Raw genomic sequence first — 21,807 nt, 5'->3', positions numbered from 1 at the left:
ACAGGAACATATTATAGTTTCAGGTGCTGTGTGCTGGCTGAGCATGAAATGAGCTTTGAGAGGTGAGCTGAAGCAGCAAAAGAAAATGTTATGTTCACAGGTTGAGACTTCTAGTTTTTTGGAGATTTAATCTTCTCTACACTTGACACACATTAGCTAGTACACCATTTTTAAGTAGTGCACACATGCTAACATCAAACTATATGGATTTTGGGGGAATTCAGCTGATATTGGAGTCTGAACTATAGTTCTAATGAAGACAAATCTTAATCCTCAACCCGATTGCCAGAATCAATATTGGCAATGTATGTTTTTGAATTAACTGATATGTTTAAACTTGACATTCCTTTATGTTGCAACTTTACACTTCTTAAGGTTCAAATTTACAATGTTTTGTTGTGACAACCCGTTGCGAATAGCCTGGTAAGGTTTCAGGAAAGGTCATGTGTGTTGGCTAAAAATACCTGGTTTTGTCCCCATGAACTTGGCTGAAAATGTCTTCACATCTCATTAAAAAGCATCCAGTGGTTTCACTAAAAATGTTGAAACATGTCTCAAACTGCAGTCACTGGCTTGGCAGCATGTCATGAACATGATATGACACATATTATGGAAATATAATGGCTTGTTTTCATATGATGTTACATCGTTTCATTCCATGGTGCAATCTGCAGATGGAGGGGAAGGAACTTGGAAGCGATGGACAGTTTGGTGCCAGTTCTATTGTCATCAAAAGGAGATGCATGGGCAAGCTAACTTAAAACCCAACACGGACATTGTATGACCTTTGACAAAGAAGATGAAGATGAGGCCTTGACAACTGTTTCTGTTTTTTTCTTTTGTACAGTCATATGTTGTAGTTTCTTTCTGCTGACAAATGTAATTATTGGATGTTGCTTTGGACAAAAACAACTGCTTAATGCCCCAAATGTAAATGTAAACTTCAGACACTAGGCTAATGAGTGATTTTTCATAAATAATGGGTACATCAATTCATTTGCTGTTGGTCCCCAAATAGTTATAATATAGTTATTGGCACAGTTATCATAGTTAAGAATAAACAGACCACTCCTTCATCTCTCCATCCTCAGTTTCACAGCTTATTATTGGGGTGATGAAGTTACCGGTATTTATTAAGTGTTTTGTGTGTTGTTGTCTAGCCAACTTTTCAAGTGTTATTTAGTTGAACTTGAATGTTGATTGAATAATTTATTTGCATGCAAGTTACATTGATATTAGGCTAGTTTTCCATTTACCATGGGGAGCAATTTTAATTGACCGACCTTGAGCCCTGTAAAGTATGACTATAACTATTTATGGATACTATTTGGACACCAAGAATATTGAGAGTGACAACATCCCATTCCTTTCTTCTTCTATAGATGTCTTGACTTAGAGCAGTTACACATTTAATTTTTTAACTTAAATGCTTTATTTAATGAAATAATAAGAAACAAGGCTTGTTAAAATAGTATTAAAAATCAGTTTGAAAAGTAGGAGAAAAACAAAGTAATGAGAGATACAAATTAAACAAAACACCATATAATTAAACTAGGCAAATATTTTTTTAAAAAAAAGGTGTCTCCATTTTTAATGATTTTTCTCTTTTTCTTTTGTTAAATTGTGCACACCAGGAAATATCAGTGAAGCTGTTAGGTTGTTTCAATAAAATATACCAGATATTTTTACTTTCCATATAAAACCATTTTGATTATAACTTGAATTAATATCAGCCACTTTAGGAATGCTTGTACATGTTTTGAAAATGATCTCTATGTAAACAATATAATAGAAATAAATTATTTAAAAAAAAAAAACGCTATAAATTATATACATAGATGACTTCAAAATTAATAAATGGACAACACTTCATGGTCTATTCTTTTCCCTCTTCTTCCCACTGTTTTTGACACTTTTTCTTCAGTCTCTGTTGATAACACTTTTTGTTTCGGTCTAGCTGAAACTATCAAATCAATGTTATTTCTTTTTGTAGCACTCGTATCCGCTCTCATGTTCATTGATACTGTTATGAGCTGGTATCCATAAAAATATTACAGAAAGGCCCATCATTTGAATTATGTATAGTGTTTGCTCATCTATTTTAAAACATCTGCTGTCTGAATTACTGTATTTTAAACTGGTCAATCACGTAGCAAATCATGGTTCTCAGCAGTCTTATGTCCTCAATCCACTGTAATGCCACTAATATAATAAGCAAACCTCCTGTGTAAACTGATAACCCTCCAGTGATCCTAATTCTGTTACAAAAATGGTAATATCTAATTCACCATCTAAAATCTTTGATGCATAGATTTGACTGTCAGTATATGACTGTTCAGTATGTGAACTGAGAATAAACTCTTTGTCATTGTTATTTGTTTCCAGTAATGTTAAGTCCACTATAGCAAGCGGAAGTATTCAGAGAGTGAACTTAAGGTGGGTTCTTTTGATTGGAAGGCCTAGATGGTGATTGACCAGCTCCACCTCTGATGAACCTGTGCCCAGATGTAACCCAGTTTGACGCTGACACCTGGAGAGACATGCAGGGGAGGGAGAGAACAGAGCAGGAGGAAAGAAATACACAACAAGCACTTTGGCTTGGATTCATTCTCAACCAACATCTTGATACCCCCTTTTTTAGCCCGAGACCTTTCTTAAAGTCTAAAGTTTCACTATTTATTGAGCAGAAACACATGATGCTGGGAACTTTAGATCTTTGTTACTCTTTGCTTGATTAATTTATCTTGTCTTTTTTCCTGTTTCTCAGGTTGGAACAAACTTGGTGGAGTACCTCCAGGAAGTGAGGGCATCAAGGCCATTCCCCCATGTCCTGGCGCTGGCAAATGACCCCTGGAACTCATCTCAATCGTTCGTCATTCTGTGTGGGCAGGCATTGGAACAGAACACTCTGCTTCAGGCAGTCGATGTCTGTTTTAAGACTTTCTATATCTTCGACATCGAATACCCAAAGCAGTGTGCTTCAGTGTGGCAGTTCTTACAGAATGCAGTGTACATGATGGGCGGAGATGAGTCGAAGCCTGTCAAGTTTCTGCACGCAGCAATACTCGCATGCAAGTAACTTGGCACTTGTACACTTTATTACTTAAATTCTTGTGCTGCTCTTTCATTTTTTTCCCTTTTATATATACATATATGTAACATTTACAGTGTATATATATATGTTCCCATTTTTATAGTTATGTATAGTTGTTTATGTATAGTTGTCATGCTGCTGTAATTCTTTAGATTGTTGGACCAGTTTTTGATAACATTTTCACTGTAAATTATTGTTGAAGTTTTTGCACAATTTTAGAAATTCAAAATAAATACTTTAAACGTTGTTTACAAGTGTATTATTGCATATTATATTATTTGCATGACCAAGTATGGGTTGAATTTTAGAAGGGTTTATAATTTTGCTGTTTACAAGATATGCCTATTGTATTAATTTAATTATTTTTTTGACCTAGCATTTGGGTTAAACTTGAGCACAATATTCAACCCAATCATATGGTAGAATCGACCCAGGGCTGAAACTGATCGGACCCAACAATTGGATTAAATTTGTGAACCCATTCATTGGGTTAAACATGACCAGCCCATTTTGTTGGGTAACAATAACTACTGTTGGGCTGGTCCAATATTGATTAAGGTGTTGGGTTAAAAAATAAACCAAACTGGGTTATTTTTAACCCATCATTTTTTAGGGTGTAGAAATACAATGTAACCATCATTTTCTATAAAATCCTCTTAGACTAGAATGTCCAAAATAAAACTATTGTCCTGAGTGATCCAATCACAAGTTGGCAGCTTTAAGCCTGTCAGTTCACACATATTGACAAGTTCCCACCTGAGATCTTTCTTCACCACTCTACATGTACATCACTGGAACACATATGTTTTTTTACAGAGCCGGCCCTGGGCATAGGCAGTCCTATGGGCACCGTCATCTGTGGGGGGTGCCAAAAACGGGAGGATAATAATAATAATAATAATAATGATAATAAATCTTTTTTTTACCAGTACCATTACTACTATTATTTTGAAATGTTATACAAGGCCACTGCAACATAATGTAATAGCAAAGACTATTGAATAATGGAGAGGCCTTTTTTCTGGGTTCTGGCTCGTTGCACTGTACCTGTCCTCTGTGAGTGGGGTGGAGAGGCGAGCTACCTGAATCTGACCGGACCGAGACCCCAAGACCAAGAGAGAGATTTACTGATACTGTAGCGGAATTACAATGTCCCAAAGACTGATACTATCCGGTGCCCAGTGAAGGAAAAGAAGGAAAGAAGAGGAAGAAAATCGTGATGAAGATACAGGCACAATAAGGTCAATGTGATAAAGTGAATGAAATTAATAATTTAATGATCACTTAGTTACCGTTGCTGGAGCAGATTGTTAGCTTGCTACTTCGGACGATAGCAGCATTGTTTAATAATAATTATACCATGGTCTGGGGGAATACTTGATTTTGATTGGCTGCAGGGTGTCCATTAACCTCTGATATATGGACACCTACTATGTAGTTCCAGTTAAATTGTCTGTTCACTGCTCTAAATTAATGCGCTAACTTGCCTATCCACATGATATTAAAATCTTCAGTATTTTATTTCCAATACTGGGTGCAGTCCGTCAGTCTTTCAGTGCCTTATCCTCTCAACACCACAGGGTGGCGACTGTAACACACAAACTGCAGAAAGTACACTTCCCCTCTAAAGTAGGGATGGTAAGATTCACCGATTCGTATCGATACATCCGTATGAACATTTATGATGTGGCTGCATCAATGACAGAAGTGTGCATCGGTTTAAAAATCTGGATGAACGCGATATGTATCGTGAATAAAATCTCTGCATCGATAAAAACCGACACATATCTATACTTAAAATGAACTAATTTAGAAGCAGGACCAACTGCTTGCTTCCGTTCTTATCACCACGGCTGCCATCGGCCAATTCAGCCAGAGTTTCGTCTCACGCGAGTTGGAAGCAGGGGGAGCAAGAGCACCAAACTGCAGGCCTGAAATCAGAGCCGGTCAGAGAGAAAGTAAGCATGGATGAAGAAGAGATAGACTCGCCGGTCACTTACAAGTCTAGTAGTGCACAGTGACTAAGTACTTTAATCTGATTACTGGTTTGGAAATATTAACGGTTAGATTACTCGTAGTGGTCAGATTAGAGTAATGTGTTACCGGCATCACTGATTGTGCAGTCCCCGGGCAGCATCCGGCCCTCCAGCCTCCTGTTTGTGGCCCGCGAGCTGTTATTCCTTCACTATGTGTTTTGGTCGGGTCAGCACGTATATACTCCATGCCAGCGATACACAGACAGCTGGGTCACTCACTGCTGCAAGCACAACTTTTAACTTTCACTTTTGTTTTCAGAACAGTTTGCGTATTTACATTTAGCCGGTTGTAAGAGATTGAAAATGGCGTGTTCCAAGTAAATTGCTATGACAGTATGGACAGTAAAAATCTGCAACTCAGAAGTAGTGGCCTTTAATTTACATTCATTCTCTCTCCTACCATGACAAGACCATTGTACGAGACAGCACAGCAGTTCAGACTTATTTCTTACATATTTTGACATATTATGACAACATTCATCATGTTTTTTGACATTTAACACAAGTGTAACAGACGGGAAGTCTCTCCCAGCAAACACCATTTTACTCATGGTGCCAAAATTTTTATTATCCTTGTTAAAACTCAACACCATATAATCACAAAACAAATGACGTGAATTAACCCACAACCATCTTACATGTCATCTTATTCACAAACACATTCATGAACCATAATTACACCAACACAATACCCAAGAGTCATTGCGCCACAGTCCACAAGGGGTGTTACAATATGCCAGAAGCTGTGATGAAGATTTCCAATTTGAAACGGCATTATGAGACGAAGCATAGGAATATAGGTATTGTCCCTTACATAAATAGCTGAGTCGACGTGTGTTAATTAAATTAATCAGGGACATTTGGAAAGTTAATGTTAGGCCTGTTCAGGTGTTATTTTACAGGTGTCTTTCCTGCTTGTATGTCAGTTAAAATGCTATTAGTTTTCAAACCCCTTTATAAGTAATAGGGTCGCTGTAAGCCTTTGGTTTATTGTGCCACAGTTTATGTTTGTTCAAGTTTACATCAGTGTTAAAGTGCAGTTAAAGTGTATTACTGTTAAAACTCCACACCTTAGCTTTCCCATATCATACATAGGTGAAATATATATATATATATATATATATATATATATATATATATATATATATATATATATATATATATATATATATATATATATATATATATATATATATATATATATATATACACTGCACTTGAATTCTGGTTAGACTGAATTGCATTACAATGACAATAAAGTTGAATGAATCTCATCACATCTTCATTATTAGTCTGTATCAGTCTTATGTATAGCACACATCAAGCATCTGTTGTTGTTGTTTTTTTTTTATTTTTATTAAAATGTAACATCCAGTGGTCACATATACTTCTCTTCTCTCTTCAGATGCACAGATATTTCACCACCACCCCAGTGACACAGCATCAGGTCTAAAGGCTGCACCAATAGACCCTGCTGACTGGAGATCTCTTCTAACTGACTACGTAAGATGAGAGTTAGTTCACAGTGGACCAGTTAAATAAAAAAGCAGTTACACATTTCCCAAAAACGAAGATGGGAGCATGTCGACATGACTTTTGTAACAGAGTCTTAGTCAATGGGGAAAAATCAAAAGAAGCTGGCTGATGTACTCAAACAGAAATGATAGCTTGCACTGCTTCTGCTGCTAAATGTTTTCTCCAAAAGCATACAGACTTAATAAGGAAGGACTAAAGGACTGGAGAAATGCAAGCCGCTTGCTGAAGATTCATCAGGATAGCCAGGAGCACAATACCCACATGGCAAAATGGAAGGAGTTGGAGGTAATTTGCAAAGCAGCTGACAATAGATAAGCAAGAGATGGCACTCTGAGGCTGAGAGATAATATGTTTGCACAGTGCCTTATTTATTTATATTTTATCACTTGTTTCTTTCTTCAGTTTTTATTTGGTGTGATATTTTTGACTTAAAAGAAATAAAATCTTGAATACATACATGCAGTTACTGTGTGAGTGTACGAACATTGATTGTGAAATTGACTGCGATGCAAGGGGGCGCTGGCCAAGATCTTGTCCAGGGCACCAAATTACTCAGGGCCAGCACTGCGAGCACCCATGATCTGTAAAAAGCAAATGTACTAAATGTAAATATGGTGTAATGTATGTGGTAAGGTGCAACAAACCAAGAGAGAACAGGCTGTCGTGGCTGCAGCAAGCCCAGCTGACAGAGAGACAGAGACTACTGGGCGTGGACCTTTATGCCTTTTGGGAGGCCCTGCCCAAATAAGTAGTATTAAATACACAGAAATCAGACTAATTGACAGCTGTCAACTGGAGGGTTGTCATAATCAAGATCAGATTAAGATCCTGCCATTGTGTCCTCAGTTCTGTCCTCTTTATGGCTTTGGGTTTGAATTTCGGTGGATTAAATACAGATAATGTATTTCCCCATGGGGACTTGTTAAAGTAATAATAATCTAATTTATAAAACAATTTTCAAGCAGGAAAATCAGGTGTAAGTGAAGTCATTGACTCAAGCAGTAGGTATGGCATCCTGTGTGAATATGTTGGTTCTGAAAGCTCACTGGTGAGGGTCAGTCTGGCAGGGATGTTATATTTGATGTGCTGGAGAACTACAGTGGCTTGCAAAAGTATTCACCCCCCTTGAACTTTTCCACATTTTGTCACGTTTTAACCACAAATATAAATGTATCTTATTGGGATTTTATGTGATAGACCAACACAACGTGGTGCATAATTGTGGAGTGGAAGGAAAATGTTACATGGTTCAACATTTGTTTTACAAATAAGAAACAGAAAAGTGTGGTGTGCAAAAGTATTCGCCCCCTTTACTCTTATACCCTTAAATAAAATCCAGTGCAACCAGTTGCCTTCATTAATTAGTAAATGGTGTCCACCTGTGTGTAATCTAATCTCAGTATAAATACAGCTGTTCTGTAAAGGACTCAGAGGTTTGCTAGAGAACATTAATGAACAAACAGCATCATGAAGCCAAGAGGCCCATGGTAACTCTGGAGGAGCTGCAGAGATACGCAGCTCAGGTGGGAGAATATGTCCACAGGACAACTATTAGTCATGCACTCCACAAATCAGGCCTTTATGGAAGAGTGACAAGAAGAAAGCCATTGTTGAAACAAAGCCATGCAGTTTGCCACAAGTCATGTGGGAGGTACAACCAACATGTGGAGGAAGGTGCTCTGGTCGGATGAGACCAAAACTGAACTTTTTGGCCTAAATGCAAAACACTGCACATGACTCTGAACACTGAACATCCCCACCCTGAAACATGGTGGTGGCAGCATCATGCTGTGGGGATGCTTTTCTTCAGCAGGGACAGGGAAGCTGGTCTGAGTTGATGGGAAGATGGATGAAGCCAAATACAGGACAATCTTTGAAGAAAACCGGTTAGAGTCTGCAAAAGACTTGAGACTGGGGCAGAGGTTCACCTTCCAACAGGACAACAAGCCTAAACATACAGCCAGAGCTACAATGGAATGGTTTATATCAAAGCATATTCATGTATTAGAATGGTCCAGTCAAAGTCCAGACCTAAGTCAACTTGAGAATCTCTGGCAAGTCTTAAATTGCTGTTCACAGACACTCTCCATCAAATCAGAAAATCAAGTTTGAGCTATTTCAAGTTACCTCAAAAGACTTGCAGCAGTCATTGCAGCGAAAGGTGTTTCTACAAAGTATGACTTGCCACAATTTTCTGTTTTTTATTTGTAAAGAAATAAATGTAAAACCATGTATCATTTTCCTTCCACTTCACAATTATGCACCACTTTGTGTTGGTCTATCACATAAAATCCCAATAAAATACATTTACATTTGTGGTTAAAACAAGACAAAATTCTGGAAAAGTTCAAGGGGGGTGAATACTTTTGCAAGCCACTGTAGTATCTCACAACATTTAATCAGGGTGGGGGTGAGAGCCACAGGGCAGCAGTCATTCAGACGCAGCAAACTGTTTAGGTACAGATATGATGATGGCTGTCTTGATTTTTTTACCTGAGATTCTGAGACCTCTATCTTACCAACATGGTCAATACTTTCCTTAGAAACCTGTTGTATATCACCTGATGCCTGTATTCTGCCCTCTAGTGGATTATCATATCTTTTTTTCAAAATGGCTGCTATAATTGAATCATCCACATACTTTTGGCAGGAAAATCTTTGCTAATTTTCAAGAAGATAAAGTAAACAAAACATTGATATAGTTTCTTTAAAAATATGTTCTTTAATGAAACAATGCATAATTACTTAATAATTCATTCTTTATATTACAATTAAATCGCAATAAAAATGTGTGTATCAAATTTGATACGGCAGGTATATAAGGTGTCTTATCCCTGAACAGTCATGTCACATTTTTTGTAATGTAATCTACGTCATGCCTACCACAATACAAACACACACTATTTGAATGATGCATCATTAATGCATCTAATTAATGACTGAAATGCCATCTTAAAATACCTGTTGGGTATTTTCACAGTACCAATTCATCTGAAATAATAATCGCTATGCTATATTGACCAATTTGTTATGTATGTAATTTTAGATGTCAAAAAGAATAGAAAAATGAGAGAAAAAAAAAGAAAGTACATTGAAAATGTCATCAACATGATAATGGATGGCAATTCAAGTGACATGAAGCAGTCAGGGGAAGATAATGAAGAGCATGAGGAGGAATGGACACCCTCAGCCAGGGCCTGTTCTAGCCCATTTGGTGCCCTTGGTGAGACTAGATCCAACCTCTTCAGACAAAGATTCTGCCTGATTTTTATGGCTGGACCTGTGGCATTGTGGCATTGTCCCTGACTTCTGCAGCCTGGTATCTCCCAGCCTCTACACTGTTGATACGACTCTCCCATCTAGAATCTGACCAGAATTTCAGGGTTGTGGTCCCATGTTTTATTAAGAGGGACCACCTCTGTGTGGAAGCAGAAAATAGTGTGAAAAGCTTCTGCAGGTGCATAGCAGTGCATAAAAGACCACAAACAATTGGCTAAACTTACATGCTTCAGAGAGTGGTGTGGATGTTGCATCAGAAGGCCCCTCTCCATCAGCTATTTGGGGGCATCTGGAAATATTTTTAGCAAAAAAATGAATAAATAAATAAAAAACTACAACAGACAGAATAGGACAAACAACTGTTGCAGCTTGCAGCAGTTATTTGCATAAGGGGTGTGTTCAATATAACATTTATAATTACCTTACGATAAACACACAAACCTGTACAGTGTACAAAAGAGGGTCACTAAACACAACTGCCAATGAGATAGAGCAGGTTCCATGCATGTACATGCATATGGGGTGAGTACAAATGTCCAGTGTGAGAGCCTATTGAGAGAAGGGGACAAAGCTCCCAGTTCATGATGTGATGTCTCGAGATCGGTTTCTGAAATTACTGACACTGATTCACCTTTGTATGTATGTATCTATTTATTTTTTGTGGGAGAGGTGTTAAAACGTTCCAAAAATGTGAATTTCCTGGCTATTTTCTTGTGTCAGGCTTTATAGGGTTAAGGTGATGTTACAGACGAAGATATCTCCAGCATTTTATGTCAGGTTTGAGTTCCACTGGGTCGAATCTTGCTCCGGGTAGTGCTAATCTTCCTAACCAGACCTGCTCTGGCTCCTCCTCCTCCCAGCTGAGTGGTGCAGGGAGTGATTTCTGCTCTGATCCTTCCGTATCTGCGCAACACGTCAGCTGCGTTAACAGTAAAGCTGACCAGCGCTATTCCAAAAGTGCCTTGTTTTTGTCACCAAATTAAACGTCCCCTCTATTCTAAAGGACTTGCTTGTACAATAATAAGCTTTTCTCGGGCCCAGTGACATACTGGTAATGGTAAATTAGTTTGAATGATAAATAGATAGCAAAGGAGAAATAAATTAATTCATAAATTATTTCTAAAATTTCGTCCAATTTAAGTTGATCCTATCTTATTTTCAAACTTCCAGAACTCATATAAAATTGACATTTTAATATTCAGATGAAGCGTATGGCAGAATCACACTATATCATCACCTCTGTCACAATCACATTTAAATAGTCGTATACCACAGTATGAAAAGCCTAAATATTGGATCAGGAGGCAAATGGAAGACCAAAGAGAATACAACACTTTCTCAAAACAAACAGTAAACAGCTTTCAGAAATACCTTTCTTAAGTCTGTGAAGCATCTGCAGTTTACACAATGATGACTGATCAGTAGAATGATTTTAACATGATCAAAATAGGCCATCAAAGCACCCAATTGCAGAGGCACTGCTTTTATTTTGAAAACTCTGAGAGGAAGTGCTGTTGTCGGCCGCCCTAAGTGTCTCTGCTGCTGTGAACTTGTGGTTAAAGTTTACCTCTCAGTTCTGTCTCATGAGCTCAGTTCTTCTGAAAGTTTGAGAGAGAGATGAGCGGACAGTCCGTCCCCGCGGACTTCTCAGGAAACATGTTGGACTTGGACGAGGACGACGACCTGGAGGTTTTCAGCAAGGTAAGAAAAGAACTGCCGAAAACAAGGTTACAGCTTCGGACGCTCAGCTTCGAACCGTCCCATTGCTTCTCTCGCTACGTGGATCTAACCCTGGCACTGACATACCCGCTTTAGCTGCGCTTTAACTGTAACTTGTGGACGAATTGAGAGTTCATGTGTTGTCTCTAGTCCGAGCAGAGTGGAGTTAGTCTGCGGTGCACATAGAGACCACACACTGTCACGTCAGAGAGGAACTTAGTACATTTCCTGCATCAGCTGATGAGCTGAACTTAGGACCCGACTGTCCCATCTGCCCAACGCCCTGCAGTTTTTTTTTTGTTTGTTTTTTTGTTTTTGTTTTTTTGAATAATGAAATGTTTCTTTTTTTAAAAAAATAAATCCATTTTAATAGTTTTCAGGAAAATTACATTGTTTACCTAGACCCACACTTTTGGTTAATATTCAGTTTATCCTGTTAAAATGGTTTATTGGCTCAGTCTGAACATGTTGAACAATGATTGTTAAATCAAACAACAATATTGTTGATTATAAATCCAATATATTTTTTTTCAAAATGCTATAAATCCATCTTTTTTTTTCCAAAACGCTGTAAATCCATTTGTTTGTCTTTTGGGAAAAAAAAAAAAAGCACAAGGGAGTATGTGATATCAGGGACTATGAATTAATATAAATCAAATATATGCAAATGCATAAAATAACAGACAAATAAAATAAATAGTAACAAACTAAATGATAAAATGAATATTTTCAATTTCACATTTAGTGGTATTTGTATAAAACACATACAAATGCCACTAATTAAATAAAAATACAACAATGTTAACAATATATTTAAATCATTTTGTAACACATTTAGGCTACTAGTCATTCAGTGCCAAACCCATAAAAAGTAACAATAGTATTGATGACAATATTCAACAGGCAAGTTATTTAGTAATATTCAGAGTCTTTTTTTTCAGGTAAAGTGTCAAACCTGTAAACAGTAGGACCAATTTGTTCACTGCATATGCATGAAAAAAACTGATTAAAAACATTCAATAATGATCAATACCCAAGTTATGTATAATACATTCAAAGACATTTTTTTTTAGTAAAGTGTCAAACCTGTAACAAGTAGGACCAATTTGTCTGCTACATATGCATGAAAAAAACAAATGCTTAAAAATATTCAATAATGATAACAATATTCAATAGGCAAGTCATTCAGTAATACATTGGCATTCAGTAAAGTGTTGAACCCGTAAAAAAGCAGGACCTTTTTCCACTATACATAAAACTAATCACAGGGTGTGTGTGTGTGTGTGTGTGTGTGTGTGTGTGTGTGTGTGTGTGTGTGTGTGAGTGAGAGAGGACAGATTCACACTGCCATTTGGATGTGGCTTTAGCACGCCCATTCCCACCTCCGTCTCAGTGTGAATCTCTCGGAGGTGGCGAGGGGTGAAATTTCGCTCAGGCGCTGATACAGCTCTGGAGGTACTGTCAGGGCAGTATTATTGATGAACTGAACCAGTAGCCCCATTCACACAGGAGAAGACGCATAAATGCCGCAGCAATGGTTCGACAGTCCTCCGCCGATGGTGATTCACACAGTGCGAAGCATCTCCGCCTTAAAGACGAACCGCCGTGAATTCACACAGAAAGCTGGCGCCGCGGCTCCTAAAGAGGGCGTGATGGTACATGTCATGATGATGATGTTGGTGTGTCTTCAAGGTGTTTCGCTGGTTTCCCCCGTCAATCTGACTCCCTCACTCACAGGGACAGAGGCAGTTTTCTGGGGGAAAGTTAACTAAAGTTTTGGTCAGGAGGGCTGACCATCGCTGTGATTTACTTTCATCACAAACTTGGTGAGTAAAGTTGTATGTCGGTGGCAGACACTGTTTTGTTTTGGGCAGAAATGTGAAGCGCTAGTAGGACGGGCGGGAGGACGGATGCTTCTCCACATATATATGTGGTATTTTTTTTCTTCATAAATTGCCAAAGATAGTTATTGCAACTATGTTACTTTTGTTTGGTCATGTAATGTTGCTTTGTGGGACATTTCTCTGTATTAAACGAGAACGCCGGCTATGTCTAACCCATATCGGGCTTCGGGCTTAAAAACCCACTGGCTAGGTCGGGTCGGGTTGTAATTTTCAGGCCCGTTGAGAACTCTAATCCCTGTTGATTGAGGTTACCGAGTGCGGTCATTAGGAAAAATAACAAGAACATTTGGCACAATAATTACCGAGTATCAGAACGGCAGTTAAAGCGAACCTATGGGGGCAGACATAACCGCAAGTGAAACTTAAGGATGTCTGCCCCCATAGGTTCGCTTTAGCTGCCGTCCCGATATCAGGTCAATATTGTGCAAAAAATTCACATTATTTTTCCTACTGACGGCACTCAGTAACCTCGATCAACAGGGATATAAGTTAAAAATGGTTCTCCTTTAAGTTGAGTTTAGGACTGGCTTTTGGGTGCATTCACACTAAGATGGAGGCAGGGAATTGGCGTTCAAAGGCCGGACCCAAAAGCCAGTGTAAATGGGGCTAGAGTGAATGAATAAGATGGCTTTGCGTATCGAGGGCGTGTTGATCTGACGGTCGGTTAACTACACAGGTCCTTCACTCAACTTTATACAGAGAAATGTCCCAAAAAGCAATGTTACATGACCAAACAAACGTAACATAGTTACTATTACTGTCTTTGGTAACATATGAGGAAAAAAATACCACAGATATATGTGGAGAAGCGTCCGTCCTCCCGCCCGTCCTACTGACACTTTGTCATATTCCTGCCCAAAAAACAGCATTATGTCACCAGCAAAAAAACTTTCATCACAAACACTTGGTGAGTTAATCGCCGCAATGGTCAGCCCTCCTGACCAAGACTTCAGTTAACTTTCCCCCAGAAAACTGCCTCCGTCCCCGCCAGTGAGGGAGTCAGATTGACGGGGGTAAACCAGAGAAACACCTTGAAGACACACCAACATCATCATCATGACATGTACCATCACGCCCTCTTTAGGAGCCGCAGCGCCAGCTTTCTGTGTGAATTCACGGCTGTTTGTCTTAAAGAGGGAGCTGCTTCGCTCTGTGTGAATCACCATCGGCGGAGAATTGTCGAACCGCTGCTGCTGCCTTTATGCGTCTTCTCCTGTGTGAATGGGGCTACTGTTTCAGTTCACCAATAATACTACCCTGATAATACCTCCAGAGCTGTATCAGTGCCTGAGCGAAATTTCACCCCTCGCCACCTCCGAGAGATTCGCACTGAGATGGAGGTGGGAATCGGCAAACCGCTGCTGCAGGGTTTAAGCGTCTTTGTGTGAATGGGGCTAGTGAGAGAATGTGTGTGTGTGTGTGTGTGTGTGTGTGTGTGTGTGTGTGTGAGAGATCTTCATCACTTTAGCATGGATCACTCTGCATCTTCATCACTCTGGCCTGCATCTTCAGACACCTGATACAGTGCATCCTCATAGAAAGCCCTCACGACATCAGACACACCCATTGCTCCCAATAGTGCCAGCACATCACTCTTCTTTGCGCCCTTCAGAGGTTTGCTTTGGAACTAACTCAGGTTTCAGGTCAGCCCACCACTTGCCCCACTTTAATACACCACAGAAACAATACTCCCCATTGTAAGCCGTCTTGAAACCAACCTTGTTGGTACTCAAATCAAGCATGCGTGCTGCACTGATTTTAGAGCTCCTCTGAGCCTTAACACAATCTGCTGTTGCTGACCTACAATCAAACGCCTCCCAATTTGTGCCATACACGTGAATGTGGCCCATTGCTGCAGGATGGCATGGTATTCCTGTGGTAACAGAACCGTGTCCATTTTCCTGATCTTCCGCTCAATTCTGCCAGCAAATTCTGCAGCCCCTTTCTGGAAAGGTGTGCTCTATGCCAAGGTTTGGAAAACACTGGCGAAGTTCCATGAGCATGGACACCATGTTCATGTTCTTGTTTTGCCCAAAACAAGAGTCGCCGAACAGCCGAAGCCCCTTGGATCTGCTGACTTTGTCCCGAAGTCGAACCTTGAGGCAGTCACTCAGCGCAGATGCAATCATATTGCTGTGCCAGCTACCCTCATTTTCCTGCCAGATGCAGAGTTGGACATCATCTTTTGTCTGTTGACTGTTCTCTCCATGGTGCACAACAACACCAAACGGGTACAGATACATCTGCCGTGACTAATAGGCCTGTCCTGTTGGGGTTTTTGGAAGGACCATGTTTTGCATCATATCAAAGCAGAGGGTCACATGATCTTCAACCCTGCCTAACAGGTCATAAAACATGCAAGCTCTGCGATGATGCAGTATGAATGATGCAGATTCCGTCCTCTTCTCTGTCCCCGTTAGGTTTGGATCTGTAATCCTGATCATGAACTTGGCACAATCAGAACATGCATCTGTAGCTGGGTGACCAATGCCAAGATTGAAATCTTTGGAGAACACCGAGTAATAGATGGAGTAGCTGGTCTGAGCATGGTTCTGAGGCTCAAAGAGCTCATGCATCTTGTGCACATTCAGGTCACTGGGGAGATACTTGCGGCCTGGTGCTCCTGCAGGAAAAGGACCGGATGTGCTCGGCAATGAGTTCCCTTCTCCTGTTGTGCTCCTCACTGTGCCGTGCACCACCTCTTCTCTCTGGGCGAGCCTCAGCAGTCTCTGCATAATATTGAGCCACCCGGGACACAGTCTTTGCTGATGCCTGTGAAAGTAAATTATTTATATTGTCATATACATTGATAGGAGCCAGTATGAAATTAACAGAATTACACACAATTAACTTGCTATTATCCAGTTTTCTCCTTTCTCCATTGTGTGGTGACAGCTTCTCAGCTTGACAGAATACAGTTGCAGCAGCCTTGTGTTCACATCCCACAGTGGGTATTAACACCTGAGTAACAAAACTTTTTTTTTGTTGTTTTTTGTGGTTTTGTGGGTCCAGTCAGTGTTTTCTGCCCCCAGGTGTAGGTCTCACGGGCTCATCCAGGCCATCAAAAGCGTTAACATAGTTTGAAGCACTCATTTTGTAGACGGATGAAACAAAAAACTCTCCAGCTTCAGAGCACTGCCATGTTGGATCGCATAGAACGCTCACTGAATTCTGATTGGTCGAGAGGACTTATCGCATTTAGGCTAAAAATAGGTTTGGCGCTTGTCATGGTTTGGAAAGGACACTGCATCTTGCAGACCATTTTAAACAAGGAAATACAAGTCAAGTCAAGTCAGTGGCTGATGTATCCAACCACTCACACACACACACACACGCACACACACACGCACACACACACACAGGTAGCGGCCAAAATCACTTAGGCAGCCCGCAGGCAAGGAAAGCACTGGGTAATGATTCGGTGTTGGCGGGCTGGTATTTTATTTAGCTCATTTAACCCTGTGTTGCTCGTTCGTAAAACATACAGCCAGTCTTGTGATGAATCGGTAAGAAGGTTTGCTTACGTTGTCTGGGGTTAAAAAAAACAAAAAAACCCAAAACAAAACAAGTTCCACCAAACCGACACTCCCCACCCCCACCTCCGTATCATATCAAGCTAAGTTAGCTAACTACCGACTAGGCTAACAGGATAATATTAGCTAATTGACAAGCACTTACTGGGCAGAATGGCTCTTCAAATGACAAACAAAGTTTGAAGTTGTCGCTAGGTCCGATGTTTATGTTGCATGTCTTGCACTGTGCAGTGTGTCTTTGACTTTCAAGAATCCCCACTCCCGAATCAACACAACTAATCAGAGCCAAGGCAGGGTTTCCCCCAGTGTATTATAAGTCTAGTGGCCCGCCAGGCTTAAATTTCCCACTGCCAGACTAAGCACTGTTTATTTGTTCGAAATAGGTATCAATAACAAAGTTGAAAACTCAATGGTGACATCTTATGGTCAACATGTGAACACATAGCGGGTCTGAGTTCAGGTGTCTTTTTCATGACCTCACACCCCACAAACCACTGCTACTGTCACTACATGCAAAGTAGGCCACTTGTGATTGAAAAGTAACAGGATGTCACAAAGAAAAGGTCAAAAAACTTGATTGTTCTTCCAAAGTCAGACAAACAAAGGCAGAGACTTTGAACTCACTGGTTCACCTGTTGACCAGGAGTGCAGCGGCAGGACATTGGCTTAGCCGCAGGTCAATTAGGCAGCTAGCATGGATGTAGCACGGATGTTAGCATGTCGTCTGCTGCAGTGGCAGAGCAGCCTTCTCCGTGCCGCAATGGGAACCATAGAACGAGCGGATTTAATCAAAATGAGTTGGTGGACCAAAAATTCTGTGAGTGGCTGTACCTGACAAATTATAATAAGTTTTGTTTTGTTTGTTTTGTAGACATGAAAATCTTAACAATATTAAGTGCACTAATTTCACAATGGTTTAGTCGTAAAACGCCACTATAAAATTCAGCGTTAGATAAGCAATGGTGGTAGCTGTTTTGATAAGGTCAAAGTTTCAGTTTTAGGTATGTTTTGCTGAGTCTGTCACAGCCACCTCCAGCGGGCAATGCAGGGATCCTCGACCAGAGCTTTTATTGAAGCTCCTCGCACTATTTATATGCAAGTTGTGCTAAACGCTCATGTTGGATCTGTCCACCATCACACCAGCATCAATATGGCCACAAGCAGAAGCAAATGTAAACAATGCCACATTGTTTCTAATTTAAGTATGTCATCGATTATAATGAAAAATCTATTATGAAATATCCAGTAGTTAGCTTGTTTTCATGTTGTAGGCTTTTCCCTCACTGCAGCATTTAAGCCAGTGATTAATATGAAGCAAGAAGCTATAATTGGTGGTTTTAAATGTCTTTACTGACCCCTAAAGCATGAAATTGCCCACCAATTAACTTTGAACACTGATTTAATGCAAGGCAGTTTGGAACCACTCTAAATTCTACTATGTCATGAAACTGTTACCAATAGGGCACGGCCATCAGTCAGTTGCTGGCCTGTGTCAGGCCCCTTCGCATTTTTGGGCCACCCTTACAACTTACTACCGGGCTTAGCAAGTTTTCTGAGGGAAACCCTGCAAGGGGAGTGACTGAGAAATGTCAATCATGCTTGCACACATATATACATTTAGCTTTTCAGGGGCTGCATTCTTCGAAGGATGCATTTGAAGGCCAATTACATCACAACGCTGCTCGAAGGCTGTCCCAATTCAAAGGCTCCTCCAAATGCAGCCACAAATGCGTCCTTCTTTTCCCTGTTTTTGGAGGATGCACCTCTACTATCCTTCGTGGCTTCACATATCCCAAGATTCTTTGTGCTCAGTCCCGAAAAAAAAGTGACAATAGTGAAATCAAGTGGAGCAGATTTGATAATGATAATAATGGTAACATTACTGTGGGTTCAAATAACAGGTTTACCTACCCAAGGTGCCCTCTTAACCAGAAATATACCAGCGGCTGGCGGCGCTGATGGAGCCACGTCGCTTCCTCCAGAATCAGCAGGATTAAAAAGAAAATCAAAAATTACTGGAGGTAATATTTTTCTACTTTCCACTCGTCTTTTCACTCTTACTTTTCTAGGCCTGGGCGGCAGAAATCATGACATAAGGGTAAGGGTGGGAACATCTGGTGACACAACCAGGAAATACTCCGAAGGCTAGACTGTCCCATTTAACAACATTAACACGGCCTTCAAAAGTCTTTCTGAAGGAGTCGCCCTCATTGAAAGGCTTCGCCCATTGCTGTGATACGTCAATGTCAACATCATCGCCATATTGGATGTGGCCGCTCTGCCCCGGGAACTAATACAAGTCAATGAAGTGAACTTTATAGAGCGCACTTCTACAAAGTGCTATAAATCTCTCATTTACACATTCATATGGACATATTCAGGAAACAGATTTTCAAGAAACAGAGCCAAAAACAACGTCTGTAACATTCTCAGCTACCAATGTATGTAACGCTGTTACTGTGATGATACATGAGAGTTAAATATTGAATCTGTGTCTATAATAACCAGATCCTGACATGTGGGAATAAAAAGCACCAACGTTTACATGTAACTGACTTAGATAATTGTTTTATAAATACAGTGATTTTTTTAATAATCCAAATACTAATAATAACAGGGTTCTCTCCAGATGGTGGAACAACGGCGCTGCGCTGCTATATTGCTAGCTCTGTGCCACTATAGTCATTTTCAATGTTAGTAGCTTCATTGCAGCTCTTTATGACAATAATAATCCGTATGTGTGCAAATCTGTAAATGAGAGTCATTAACTAATACCTCTTTGTAGAAGCACGCTTTATGAAGTTCACTCTATTGAGTTCACGGGGCTGAGCAGCCACATCCAAGATGGCGACGTCGACGTACGGTCCAGCGCTCTATGAGGCGTCTGTATATGTCTATGCTGCTGGAAGCCTCTCTCACTCATGCAGTGCATACTGGGCAGTGCCCCTACCTGCGCACCTGCTCTCACCTGATCAAACTCAAACTGTAAATAATGGTCACAGAGGCAACAGAGTAGAAAAATGCCATACTACTGCCTACGTCACATAGAAGAAGTGAGAAGACAGACGAAGAAAAGCATTGTAAACGGAAAGAATTGGACCGAGCCAGAAGGAAAACCAGGATAAATAGTGAAGTGCTTGAATTGGTTTGGAGAAATAACTTTACTCATGCTTCAGAAAGGCTGCATGGCAAAAATGTTAGGTTGGCAGGACCATCACAACAACTGTGACTCTGCTGTTACTGTTCATTACTTTCCTGTGTGCATATATAACATAAAGAAGAGAGATGTGCTTCCTTAGGGAAAAATGTAGCTGGGGAAAATGAAATTTTCCTCATCCTCTAAACCCAGCTGCTTGTTTGGTTTTTTTTTTTTTACGTTGAAGAAATCGGCTTACTGGAGAAGGCCCACTTTAGTGTGGTTAATGTGCATGTAAGCACACAGTTATATCAACGTCAAGTAAGACTGACATATACATCCTAGTTTGATATTTTACAGGAAAATGTCCAACTATGGCTGTGGTTTATCTGCTACATTAATTTCAAGCAGAGAATTTTGTATTCATCACCTACTAGAGCCCAACTGAGTTATCAGCGGTCTGATATTATTTCAAAACTACTGGTATCGGCATTGATAATGGCCAATAAATGAATATGTAGAAAATAAATTAAAAACGGATAAATCAGTCGGGCTCTAATGGTGATGAAACACCCTTAAACCATGTCATGAGTGTTGGCGTTGCATAGTTTGTCCACCAGAGGATACTCTACAACAGGGGCGCCCTATACGTCGATCGGGATCGACCGGGAGATCGCAAAGGTAGTGCAGGTTGATCATGTGACATTCCATTTTTTTGAAAAAAATGAAAACGAATGAATGAATCTCCTAAAGGCCAAGTCGAGTCTATGCCACCTGATTGACGTACACCTTGATCTGGGAATTTTCCATCAGTGAACAGCCATTTTCTAGATGTTTTTCGAGATGTTCTATTGGGTTCAAGTCAGGGATTTGGCTGGGCCTCTCAGACGCATCCACAGAGTTGTCCTGAGGCAACTCCTGCTTTGTCTTTGCTATGTGCTTAAGGTCATTGTCCTGGTTGATGTCCTGAGAGTTCTGGACCAGGTTTTCATTAAGGATAAATCTGTACTTTGCCCCATTCAGCTTTCCCTCAACCCTGAACAGTCACCCAGGCCTTGCTGCTGACAAACAACCCTAAAGCATGATGCTGCTTCAACCATCTTCCCCTTTTGGAGGGTCTTTGGCATGAAATGAGTGGTGCCTGGTTACCTCCAGACATGACGCTTAGAATTGAGGCCAAACAGTTCAATCTTGGTTCATCAGCCCAGAGAAGTGTGCTTCTCACAGTCTGAGTGTCCTTTAGGTGCTTCTTTTTTTTGCAGACTTTTACACAGGAGAGAATTCTGTTTGGCTACTCCACCATAAAGCCTAGAATGGAGGACACTTGGCGTGATGGTTGTCTTTTTTGAAGTTTCTCCCATTTCCACATAGGATCTATGGAGTTCAGAGTGACCATAGGGTTCTTGCAGCCCATACTGGGCAATGCCCAGAGCATCAGAGCATCATTTCAAAGGTGGAGGGAGCTGCAGGATTTGTAAGTATTCAAGAGCAATGCAGAGTTGGTTGCATTTCTGCTGGACAAGTAAGGACCCCTGCTTGATGTTTCAGTCTATGTTTTAACCACAAAGCT

At 40.3% G+C, this 21,807-nt stretch overlaps 1 protein-coding gene and 1 long non-coding RNA gene across 4 annotated transcripts in view; one reads left to right on the top strand and one right to left on the bottom strand.

Moving 5' to 3' along the window:
• Positions 1-9,436: 9,436 nt before the first annotated feature.
• On the bottom strand, positions 9,437-11,646 carry LOC119008802. The gene is made up of 3 exons (XR_005071552.1): positions 11,513-11,646; positions 10,170-10,234; positions 9,437-10,084 (listed from the first exon to the last, which is right to left on the bottom strand). It is a non-coding gene; the product is annotated as an uncharacterized LOC119008802 (long non-coding RNA).
• Positions 11,457-21,807, top strand: part of snx7 (sorting nexin 7) — a 67,266-nt gene continuing 56,915 nt past the window's right edge. Inside the window, exon 1 of one of the 3 annotated variants that reach the window (XM_037079441.1) lies at positions 11,457-11,646. In XM_037079441.1, coding sequence (XP_036935336.1) covers positions 11,563-11,646 — 84 coding nt within the window. In that variant the 5' untranslated portion in view covers positions 11,457-11,562. The remainder of the gene's footprint in view (positions 11,647-21,807) is intronic. The other 2 variants (XM_037079443.1, XM_037079442.1) reach the window with 2 other exon arrangements.

This window comes from Acanthopagrus latus, chromosome 19 (assembly GCF_904848185.1).
Source record: "Acanthopagrus latus isolate v.2019 chromosome 19, fAcaLat1.1, whole genome shotgun sequence".
In the NCBI taxonomy this organism is placed as follows: Eukaryota; Metazoa; Chordata; class Actinopteri; order Spariformes; family Sparidae; genus Acanthopagrus; species Acanthopagrus latus.
Note: the sequence above shows the minus strand (reverse complement) of the source record. Positions and strands in the feature narration are given on the sequence as shown.